Source organism: Trichechus manatus, unplaced genomic scaffold (genome assembly GCF_000243295.1).
Source record: "Trichechus manatus latirostris isolate Lorelei unplaced genomic scaffold, TriManLat1.0 scaffold00141, whole genome shotgun sequence".
NCBI classification, from domain to species: Eukaryota; Metazoa; Chordata; class Mammalia; order Sirenia; family Trichechidae; genus Trichechus; species Trichechus manatus.
Genome location: NW_004444077.1, coordinates 1,875,801 through 1,888,440, shown reverse-complemented (window position 1 = coordinate 1,888,440; position 12,640 = coordinate 1,875,801). Strand labels below are relative to the sequence as shown.

The 12,640-nt window shown below is 35.4% G+C and overlaps 1 protein-coding gene across 10 annotated transcripts in view; it reads right to left on the bottom strand.

Moving 5' to 3' along the window:
- Window positions 1-12,640, bottom strand: part of MTMR2 (myotubularin related protein 2) — an 86,146-nt gene that overhangs the window by 17,144 nt on the left and 56,362 nt on the right. For all 10 annotated transcript variants that reach the window (XM_004385543.1, XM_023739818.1, XM_023739816.1 and 7 more), the window contains 6 exons: window positions 12,310-12,404; window positions 12,029-12,139; window positions 8,925-9,026; window positions 7,768-7,851; window positions 1,840-1,989; window positions 915-1,103 (listed from right to left, as the gene is read on the bottom strand). In XM_004385543.1, the coding sequence (XP_004385600.1) occupies window positions 915-1,103; window positions 1,840-1,989; window positions 7,768-7,851; window positions 8,925-9,026; window positions 12,029-12,139; window positions 12,310-12,404 (731 nt within the window). The remainder of the gene's footprint in view (window positions 1-914; window positions 1,104-1,839; window positions 1,990-7,767; window positions 7,852-8,924; window positions 9,027-12,028; window positions 12,140-12,309; window positions 12,405-12,640) is intronic.

Genomic DNA, 12,640 nt, shown 5'->3' with positions numbered 1-12,640 from the left:
GAAAAGGCTAGAAGATTTTTCAATGATTTAAAAGCTGTATGTGCAGCAAGTGAAGGTGACTGTGATAAAGAATTTGTTACAAGTAGGAATTAGTTCAATCGAGTAGGGGTTTGTTCAATCATTGTTAAAAGTGACGGCAAATTTACATATCATTAAAGGACAAGCACTAGTTGTCCGTAAGAATGTTCATAACCCGGGGACTGCCTGTACACACAACTGGAAGTATAACCAAGATTTAATGGGATTTCTCTCTTATTTACAGGGTTTAGAGTGTTTTAAAATATTTCCTTCTATAATGTGTGTGTGTGTATATATTATTGGTGGTAAAAAGAGAGGTAATTTTTTAAAGCTAAGCCATTTCTCTTTCTCATTTTCTTTGGTAGACTGTGTCAAATGAATCAGAATTTATACTTCCAGAAATTTACTCTACAGCAGAAATCAGAAATATCATTACAGCTGCCTGCAAGTTCTTCAGAGACTGAATAACTTGTAGAGGTGGAGGGAAGTCAGCAGTGAATGGTCAGTGAGAACACTGTTTCACTATTCCTACAGCAGTGTTGTACAGGAACTTAAGCTCAACTCGTTATGAAGTTTGGCAAAAGGAGAAATAATAACTGCTAATAATTTACTACATAACTAAGCATATGGATATGCATTATTTTTTATTAGATGATTTTTTTGCTCCTAAAATAACCCTGATTTTATTATTCTCATTTTTCAACTGAGCAAATTAAGGTCTAAAAAGATTAAATAACTAACTCAAAGTCACACAACCAACAAGTTGGAAAGCCAGGATTAGAACCTACATCTTAATCATTCTAGAGTCTGAGTTCTTTCCACTACACTGGCCACACTCAGCTGATTCATGGACTTGTTATTACAAGCTTAATTACTGAAAATTAAGACAATCTCACCTTATTGGCAACAGCATTAACACTTGGCCGAGCATCGAATATAAAGATTTTATGAGACTGGGCATTGGAATCCATGATGGCTTGAAGGTATTTTTCATCTTCTTTACTTCGCTTCCCACTCACTCCTACCATGGGCTGGCTACATCGAGTGACTGTGGCTTGACTTTCTGGATGAATCCATGATAAAACCTTAATGGGGAAAAAAATGGTGACACAGGCTTCATATACTTCTCCTCAAAAACACTACTCTAGAGAGTTCTGCTTTCTAATTGGATCCAAAGCCTGGCCATGAAAGTTTACCTGAGGAAAAATCACCAGTTTTCTTCAAAGCTATTTCTTGCATCTGGAAAACTTGTTCTAATTCTTTCTTTTTTTTTTTTTGATTCTAATTCTTTAATCTGCTATTTATTTATGAAAGTCATAGATTATTGGGAAGTGTTATTTCTAGAAAAAAAATACATTAATATAGGCTAAGTAAACTCCACTTTTAAAGTATTATTACTTATCAGCAAAACTACCCAACTATAAGACCCTATGAATTTTTACACCTAAAATTATTTGAACTCATCTTTTTAGTACCCAGGCATTCACCATAAAATTTGTGAAGTTTTGCTCTTTCTAGGATTTAAAGAAAAGTGAGTAACGCACAGGGCCAACTTTGTTTTCCAGTTAGAAATCATGCGATTCTATGCAGGTCTCTAAAATCCATGTCATACTCTCCAGAGAGCTCTTAAAGTTTTCCCTCCAGTTTTAGTTTTACTAGATAACTCAATCTCTGATAAAAGTCCTGATGGTGTAGCTACTTTTATCCTGCATCCTTGCTTGTGCTCTGCTTTTTGTGTGAGCTCTCCATTCCCCATTCATCAATCTCAGTATTATGTATAGTACAAACACACGGGCAAAGTTATCAAAGCTTCATACTTACTGGGATACGGCCCCTTGATCTGAAGGATGCTACTCTCTTTAATTCTTCATCAGGAATATTTGCTGGCACAACCAAGAGGGCAGGGTATGTATCACACAGCTCATATCGTTCATTTATCTTTGTTATCCTCCAGCTTTCATTAGGAATTCCCTAGACGTGAAATAAAACATAAGACAAATTACTACTTAATTAAAATAGTAAAAGATACCAGAAAAGAAGTCATTCTATTCAACCTCTCTCATCTCCACTGTCCATCTCTTGAAGCAGCTGGGACAGTTATTGTATCCCTGTGGTGACCGGGACTTTAGGATTAGGAATTGTAATGTAGGGATCTCTGTGTTCATTCTAGCATCCAATTATATGTTAACGGATTAAATATTGATTGAGTGCTGGGTATGTTCTAAGTGTATGCCAGAGGAAAGAAGGAAGCAGGAAGAATACAAATGCTACTTGTCTTAAAAGAAAAAAAAAAAATCTCATTCGGCTTGACTGGATAATTGGTTTTACTGTCATTCATCTGTACAAAGAGATTTTGAAGGGCAGGCATCAAGCGTCCACCAGAATGCTCTATAAATAGTTATCACTTACACAGCTAAAGTGCATTTTCACTCCTACGTTAGAGTACTAATGAGAATGCTGTTAATCTAAAACATTAGAAAAGGAAGCAATGAATGCAAAAAGAAGATAATAGTCAAGAGTAATACTTAAAACAACTTTTTAAAACACATCGATCATTAAGCTTTCGTTTGCCCTTTCAGTATCTCCATTTTATAAATAATATACTACTTTACATATAGTACCAGTACCAGTTGCCACTGAGTCAATTTTAACTCATGGTGACCCTAGAACTACTTAATAAGACACTTGAATTATTCCATCCTCCATTCTATAGAAAAGAAAGCTATTATATTAAATGGTTGGAATTAAGAAAATTTTTTTAAATTATATGATCCCTGACAACTCAAAGCATGTCATCAAACAAAAAAGAGAATTGAAAGAAACCAAATTATAGTTAAAAATACATTTATTGAGCACCTACTATGTGCAGGCATTATTTATACCAGCCTCTTTATATAGATACACATTACTGTATTCAGGTTTTATTAACTTCATTTTGTAAATGAAGAAACTGTGGCACAGACTGTAACTTCACCAAAGCTATACATTAGGAAGTGGTAGAGTAGGGAATTCCTATACATTTACTTAAATCTATCCTCTTTATATAAAACTACATTGTTCCTCAAGAAAAAATCACTAACCTGGTTCACTAAATTGTTATAAAAATATGAAGTCAAAGGACAAGATTCACTCCCCTTTAGAGCAGTATTTCTCAAGCTGTTGCCAGAACACCCAGAAAGATATTAAAATTAGGAAGAAAGAGGAAATTCCTTTCCAGTAATCATGTGGTAAATACTATCAATAGAGTTTTCATCTATCCTTAGCCACAGTCTGTTTCTTCATTAGCACCTTACATCCTATTTACCCCATTTTATTAGCCTGGTCCCCAACTTGCCGCCTATGTTCTCCATCTCTCCTTCCTTTTTGCTTTCCTCAATTTTATATACACTAAAAACCACTGTTCAGGTAAGATTGTTATTTATTTCCAGAAATAGAAGATTTAATTAGAGGTTTAAAAAAAATTTATGAACTGTCATTAAAAGTACTGTCACTTGACAAGTCTAAAAAAGTGGTATTCAAGTGAGGAACTTGGATATCATCTGCAACTTCTCCACTTATATCCAATAAATGACCAGTTGCTATGATTTTTATTCCAACAGTACCAGACAAGAGAAGTTTGCCTGCTTCTCTCCATCTTCACTACTACTTCTCTAATTCAGGCCATTATCACTTCTTCCCCATCTCTACACTGCCTCCACAGTAATCTTTGAAGATTCAAAAGTGAGCATGTCATTCCTCTGCCTAAAATTCTTAATGGCTATCTACTGTTTTTCATATAATGTATAAAATGCCTCATGGGACTTAGCAAGGCCCTTCACAATCTAGCTTTCTCCAGACTGATGTCTTGCCACTCTACACTCTAGTCCAGCACACACCAACCTACTTTCAGTTCCCAGATGGCTTCATGATCTCTCACTTGAGGACTTGCTCTATCAGACTATCTGCCACAGTGTATTGTAATTGTTAGTTTTCTTCTTTGAATTCTTCATTAAATGTAAGCTCTTTGGGAGCCAGGACTGTGTCTGTCTATTTCATAGTTTTAGCCCCAAGTATTTAGTAGTTACTGTTAAGAGTCTGATGAATGAATGGGTGAATATATGAATGAATAAATCAATGAATCAAGGAAGCTTCCATAAGAACCAAAATTAGTTTCCGAAGTTTTCTTAGAACACTTGCAGTCTGAGGTAAGAGGATCAGATCACCCGAGAAACATACATCTCCTGAGATTCTGAAACACCATCCTCTACCTTAGAAAGGTACTATCATCTCTCTCCCACTCTCCTTCCCATATCCTGGAAAAATCACTGTCAGAGAGAACTACTGTTACCAAAGGAATATATCACATTCCTCAGGTAAGTGGCAGGTTGGGAAAAGGAATAAGAATCACTAACTTAAACTGCTTTAATGGCTATTGTCCTCTTCATGCTTAGATAAATCGACAAACCTATCTCCACTAAAGGAACTGCCTTCTAAGCAGAAAACTAGAGTTGGCTAGTCAGTATACACTCTCACTTAGACAATGCTAATGACATAATGACAGATGTTGATATTTGGTGTCCATTTTCTTACCCTCTATTCAAATCTCTGGAGCCCTGGTGGTGTAGTGCCATGGCTGCTAACCAAGAGGCTGGCAGTTTGAATCCACCAGACACTCCTTGGAAACCCTCTAGGGCAGTTCTACTCTGTCCTACAGGGTTGCTATGAGTTGGAATCGACTCGATGGCAAATGGGTTTGGTTTTTTTGATTTATTCAAATCTCTGTCCTTCAGTTAGTGTATCCATTTGTCAAGCCCTTCAGTTAATATATAAGCCCTGGTGGTGCAGTGGTTAAAGCACTCAGCGGCCAACCAAAAAGTCAGCAGTTTGAACCCACCAGCTGCTCTGCAGGAGATGCGGCAGTCTGCTACCACAAAGATTTACAGTCTTAGAAACCCTCTGGGGGCAATTCTACTCAGTCCTATAGGGTCGCTATGAGTCAGAATTGCCTCGACAGCAATGGGTTTGGGTTTTCAGTTAATGTATCCATTAGCTGGAGTCAAGTTACAAACAAAATAACTGGAGTATAGTTTTCCTTAGTTACTTATGTTACAATTCTGAGGATAAATTCTGATTTCCTTGACTGAACTTGAATGCTTTCCAAGTTTGTTTAGCAATACATCTAACTTACAGTTGGGTATTTCTTCAGATCACGCTCGTTGTCTTTATACTGAATTTTTACTATCTTAGAGAAATGATCATTTTTCTTGACCTATCCTCAGAGTCCAGGGTCCTCTTCCTAATCACTACATATGTCAACAAGTAAATTAAAGAAGCACTCTCCTACATAAAAAACCAAAAACCCGTTGCCATTAAGTAGATTCCAACACATAGCACTCCTACAGGACAGGGAAGAACTGCCCCATAGGGTTTCTAAGTAGTGGTTGATTGATTCGAACAGCCAATCTTTTAGTTAGCAGCCTGAGATCTTAACCACTATCCCACCAGGGCTCCTACTCTCCTACATAACAAATTTAAATACTATTAATAGTGTTGCCCATTTATAAAATATATAGGGCAAAATACTGGCAGGCACTGCCCAAACACCATCACCACTTGTAGCCACCTGGAGCTGGAGCATGCAATTCAGACATATGACAGATACCTAAGGACTGGGAGGAGAACCTGCTTCTTTGGGACACTGGGGCATTCAAAATCACCCTTGTATACAGGGAAATTTAGAAAGCCACACACATGCCCAAGGCAAGATGCGTGCTCAGAAAATATCTGAGAAGACCGTATGCTTTCACCTCTGGCTGATCCATAAGTTTTCACCTCAGGCTGATCCCTATGTTTTTACATCAGACTGATCCCAAGGCTCAGTGCAAGCCTGGCTAAGTGTTGAAGGAAAGCCCTGGCACAGAGCCAATCTATAAAGATTGAGAGAGGTGTTTTTGTTTTGTCTTGTTCTCTGTCAAAACAGTAGCTGTACATAAACTAAGAAACAGAGACTTCAGCGACTACTCAGGTCCAGGAAGGCAGTCTTTGCAAAAATAGATACGGAAAATCATGAAAAAAATGGACTACTATAGTTTTCTACAATCAAAACAAAACAGCAAACCCTGGGGGAGGTGGAGAGCCTGATTTCTAGAGTTACATTATAATATGCAAATGTTCAGTTTTCAACAAACAAATCACAAGGCATATAAAGAAGCAGAAAAGATGTACCATTCAAAAGAAAAAATTAAGGGACAGAAATAATCCCTGAGGAAGCCCAGACAATGGATTTACTAGACAAAGACTTTAAAACAACAGTATTAAATATGCTCAAAGAGCTAAAAGAAAACACAAAGAGCTAATGGAAATCAGTAAAACAAAGCATTAATAAAAAGAGAATATCAATAAAGAGAAATTATAAAAAGGAATCAAACAAGAATTCTGGAGCTGAAAATTACAATAACTGAAATAAAAAATTTACAGTAAGGAGTTTAACAGCAGATTTGAGCAAGCAAAAGACAGAATCAGTGAGTCTGAAGAGAGAATAACTGAAATTATAGAGTTTGAAGAGAATAAAAAAAAAAGAAGAAAAGTAAACAGAGTCTAAAGGACTTGTGGGACACCATTAAGCAGACCAACATAAGCATTATGGGCACCTCAGGAAAAGAAAGGAGAAAGAGACAGAAAGAATACTTGAAGAAATAATGGCTGAAAACTTCCCAAATTTGATGAAAGACATAAATCTACACATCTGAGAAGCTCAATGAACTCCAAGTATGATAAACTCAAAGGGATCCACGCTGTGACACATTATAATCAAACTGTCAAAATCCAAAGACAAAGAGAGAATTTTGAAAGCAGCAAGAGAGAATCAAATCATCACATACAAGTGATTCCCAATAAGATTAAATGCTGATTTCTCAGTAGAAACCATGGAGGCTAGAAGGCAGTGGGATGACATATTTAAAGTGCTGAAAGAACTGTTGAGATTACCTGGAGAAGGCTACCAATAGGAGTTAAATTTTTATCTGTATATAGCATAATACAATAGATATGAATTTGTGTTAAAACGTAAAGGAGGTTATTTCTATATTGGTCACTGACCAACGTAAGTCAATGGTGTCCTTAGCACAATATTATCAGAAGTATAGTATGTCCTCTGTTAAGATGTAAAACTTTCAAAATTTTATGTGGTGATAATTTACAAGTAACAGAATTATTTAGATATTTTTCATAATTAAATTATAGAATACCAGAATTATTTAAAAAAAAAAACAAAAAAAAACTGCTGCCATCCAACTCATAGCAACCCTACAGGACAGAGAAGAACTCTCCCATAAGGTTTCCAAGGAGCAACTGGTGGATTCGAACTGCCAACCTTTTGGTTAGCAGCTGAACTCTTAACCAACGTGACACCAAGGCTTCATACGATACTCATATAGGGAAAAATCTAAGTAAACAATGTCGAATACATATAAAGATATTAAAACCTACATATATTTACCATTTCTTTTTATTTATAAAAATGTTAAACATTTTTAAAATAAACCAATATACTTATAAGTAAAGATTCATAAAAAATCATTAACATATTCTGAAAGGGAGTTCAAAAGAAACTGAAAGGCAATCAAACAATCAGGATCAGCCTTCATTTAATAAATAACAACAACTTAAAAAATTAAACAACTATACAGAGCTGCTTACTTCTACCCATTAAGTTTTCTTTGTAATAAAAATAACACATAATACTAAAATTCAAAAAAAAGAAGTACATACCTGCCGTCTATACTCTAAAAGAGGATCATACACCTTCCACCCATTTTCAGGGAATACTTCTTTGTATTCAAAAGCAAAAAGGGGCTACAAAAAAGCAAACAGAGTTAATAGCTGAGTAAGATGTTTAAGGAGACAATGAATCAGAAACATATCCTTATCATACTCGAAGTTTTCATTTTCTTATCTGTGAGGGTATTTTGTACTGATGTCCTGTTCTGTATCATTGTTTTATAATTTTGAAAATTTATTTTTTTGTATATTTTTCAAACATATAGAGAAGCACAGAAACCCACCACTAAGATTTATCAAAATTTAAAATATGATCTATTTCCTTATCTTTGGTAGCTGTCATAAATTTGCTTCTCAATAATGGAAGAAATTACATAACAAAGACATCTTCTGATATAACTAACAAATTTGACTTGCAGATATCAGTAGGTAAGCAGCTTTAAAGTTTATGCTATATTTTCTAAAATATTTTAATTTTTTGGCATGTAATTAGTGATCTGGGTACCCACAAAAAGCCATTTAAATTAATCATTTTCATAGACATGATGGCAGAAGCAACTATGATGTAAAAGAACAACACTGAAACTGATATCAGAAGACCAGTGTTGATTCCAAATTTTACCCTCTACTAGCTGTCTCCTTGAGTTAATTGCTTACCATCTCCTAGTTTCATCTCTAAATGGGAATAAATAAAATAATACTTATCACCATTGGGCTACTGTGAAATTTAAATGATATAATGTAAATGAGGGAGTTTAACACCGTTAGTAGCACATAGTAGGAACTCAGTAAGTGTTTGCCTTTCCTTCCTTCCCAAAATTGCTAGTCTTTATTCTAAGATCCCAAACGCAAGGGAGGTTTCAAATCCTAATAAAGACATACAGCTTTTCATCATGGAAACACCATGGATAGGAAGATCATAGAATTATAGAATGTACTGAAATGAGTCTCAAAAATCAGCTAGTCTGGCTTTTTCATTGGATACCTTAAGAAACTGGTCCAAGAGATTAAGTTAAAACTAAATTATACATCTGGTTAAAGGGCAGAGCAGGAACATAAATGTAGAGACCCTAGGTAGCCTAGATAAGTTTATTTATACTACACTAATTACTATAATATAGATATTTTAAAGATAAGAAACATTTTACCAGGTTATTAGAGACAGGGAATGCGTATTTCATTAGATTCTCAAATATAGACCTTCTTGTTCGCCCCTCAGGTTTATGGGCAAACCGTAAATTCCGGATATCCTAGAAAAGATTTAGTATCCAAGTCAATTACAGTTCATTTTTAATTTAAGGAATAAATAAGGTTACTTACAATTATTATGTAAAAAATTAAGATTCATTAATGTGGGATACAAAAATAAATCAGACAACAGATCCTGGAGGCAGGAAACTTATGATGATTTATTGGGAGAAATAAAAGGAAACACAAGGAACTTTAATACAAGACAGAATTCAAAGGGCAGAAAATTTACCTCTGCTTATGGATTCAAGACTGGCCAGTGAAAGAGGTAGCATTTGATATAGGCACTGGAGATTAGAGGTATTATATCTGAAGCTTAATATCATGACTGATATACATTATCAGCATGTTTTTTTCCCTGAGAAAGCCCATTTTCTGTCATGAATTTCCCTACTAAAAATCTGATCAGCTGTTACTACATTTCATATGTCTCCATTCCCATTATGTCTGGTGATTTATTTTCCTACCTAATATCCCTACCCAGGACTATTTCCACTGGACCTTCTCTTCATAAGTCTTCTGCTGCTCGACTAATAGAACCAATCCCTGCCTAAAGGTCTTTCTCTATTACACGTCCAAGTTCTTCAACCAACTACTGACAAGTGAACTCTGAATGTTGTTGTTGTTAGCTGCCGTCGAGTCAGTCCCTAACTCATGGCAGCCACGTGTAAACGGAAACAAAACGCTGCCCAGTGCTGTGCCATCCTCGTGATTGGCTATAGACTGGACTGTCGTGATCCACAAGGTTTTCACTCGCTGATTTTTGCAAGTAGATCGTCAGGCCTTTCTTTCTAGTCTATCTTAGTCTAGAAGCTGCACTGAAACCTGTTGAGCATAATAGCAACACATAAGCCTCCACTGACAGACAGGTGTTGGCTGTGCATGAGGTGCACTGGCCAGGAATTGAACCCAGATCTACTACACGGAAGGAGAGAATTCTACCACTTAACCACCAATGCCCCCTGAACTTTGAAACAGTTTAGTTGATATCATCCAGGTTCTAAGGCTGAGTTTTTATAAAGAGCAAAGCTCCTTTCCATTATTTGTCTTCAAGAAAGTTTCTATGTTCAGGCTGAATACAGATATTCATGCTCTTGCTTAGTGACATCTTAACAGTACTTAGAAAAAGTATGGAATTAAGAATAATTTCAAGACTACTCATTTTATTTAAATGCTTTAACGTAGGCAGAATTCAAATTAGCTTTATTATGCCCCATACTATAAAACTGAACAGAGACACTTCATTACTTACAGCAACAAATTTTTCATATAGACGCCATGTTCTAATTTGAGGATATATTCTTAATGACAGAACTTGTATCAAATAAAGCTAACCATATGGCCAACAATATGTCATAAAAACAAATAACTCTGTTGCTTTCCACGTGAATATTTATCTCACTGGAACAAGATTAGGAGCCCTGGTCACACAGTGGCTAAAGTGTTTGACTGCTAACCAAAAAGTCAGTGGTTCAAACCTACCAGCCACTCCCTGGGAGAAAGATGTGGCAGTCTGCTTCCATAAAAATTTACAGCCTTAGAAACTCTATGGGGCAGTTCTACTCTGTCCAATAGGGTCACTGCGAGTCACAATGGACCCAACGGCAATGGGTTTGGTTTTTGGGAACAAGATTAGAAATACTAAATTTTATCTAAGTCCGATGAGTAGATAAAAATGGCCTATGTAAGTTCACTGTATAAAGGGAGCCACTGTACCTACAGTTCATGAACAAGTAAAACATCTTATTACAAATCTGATATAAAACTAGAATGTCAGCTTTGCTATCTTTTAAAAAACATCTAAGGAAACCTAAGCTGATGCCTTGTTTTTTCTCAGTAAATATCTCTATAACTAGTAGAGGTACTCAGAATCAATCTTAACCATTGACCTGCCTAAAAGTATCATAGTGGGGCCCTACAAATGTCTATATTTGTTGATAATCATCTTATTCCACAGAAAAAATTACATTTAAAATGATAAGATTTCAAAGTTATCCTCTCTCACCTTCTCATATATTCTATGTTCTATTTAGTATTAGAAAGAAAAGTGATCAGGAGAAGTATTATTGCCACATGGCTGACAGCTATTATATTCAACAGAGCCCTTTTGACTATAATGGAAAAGCACAAAAATAATTACTAGGTCATAAGCTTTGATATTAGATTCACAAAACTTCTAAGAAATATATCATAAAATATTTTAGCATAAGACAGTATCTTGAATTATGTATACACTGTTGTGTTTATGTTTTTGCAAGGGGTAGAACGGGAAATAAAAGGAAAAAAATGTGATCTTAAATTGAGATTTGTACAGGTGTTAATTAGGCCATAATAAGGAGAACAGTCTCCTGTGGAAGTGGTACATGGTATTAAATGCCTATGATTTAGTGGTAAAAATGTAACAAATACAATCTAAGTTTCATTCAAGAGACAATGTATTTAAAGAATGTCAGCAGATATGAAAACAGTGAAGGTCTACGATATCAAGTTTTCCCACCATTATTTCAGAGGCAGAAAAGGAGGAGAACTAGAAATATAAAAGATAGGTGATGATGAATAAATCATACCCAAGCCATCCACTACAAAGTACTATGTCTTAACTGCTCAGAGGCTCATGTTTCTGATTTGTAAATTAAAGGTAATCACGTCTATCATGCCCACCTCACAGGATTTTTATGAAGCTCAAAATGAAATAAAGGCTGTGAAAGTACTTTGTGTCCTGTACAGTACGATGCACATTTACAGTGGTCATTATGAAAAAATGATGCTATGAATATGTGAGTATCAAAATATAGAGATTGAATTGGGCCCCAAAGAAGTCAAATCTAATTTATGATAGGTACTTTTCTCTTTATTACTGAATGTTATTTGTTTCCTTCTACTAGAATGACATTTCTAATATGAAATTCGTTTGATATTTTTGAAACCAGTGTCAAATACAGGCCCTATTTAAAAGAAAGCTTTTCCAAATTGGATAAAATCATACACATATTGTAAAATGTACCTTGCACACAGTTTCTAGTCCATAAGAATTTTCACCTCGACTGGAAGCACCACCAATTTTTTCTACTCTACTTATCACACCAAGAGAAGCATCTAAAACAAATGGAGGGTCCTAAATGAAGGAAAGGAAAATCAATTAAAACTGAACAATTGATACTACACAATTATAGCTGAGAAAAATCTTAATCAGAAATCCTTTCATTAGGAATGATCAAAGATGAACAAAACTGGCTGTAAACACACAGGTGTACATACAAAAATCTAATCCAATAACAAGCTTACCCGTTCCATGCTTTTGAAATATAACCTGTAATTTGTGACAGTTAGGGTTCCTCGTACAGCACCAGTGAATGGACATATATAAGTTACATCTTTGGCTGAAAAGGCAAAAAGTCCACAGTTTACTATACGTCGTACATGATTAAAAACTGCATTCTCATCTGTTCACAAATAAAACTTAACAGAATTCTGACTGGTAGTCTAATTTATGCTCAAAAATCTCAGGATCAATGATTCATAGAGACTTCAGAAGCCTAACTCAAGCTTCTAATCATGCAGTAATTTGGGGAAGGAATGTGGGAAAAAGGGAAGGATTGAAGAGGAGGAGGAACAT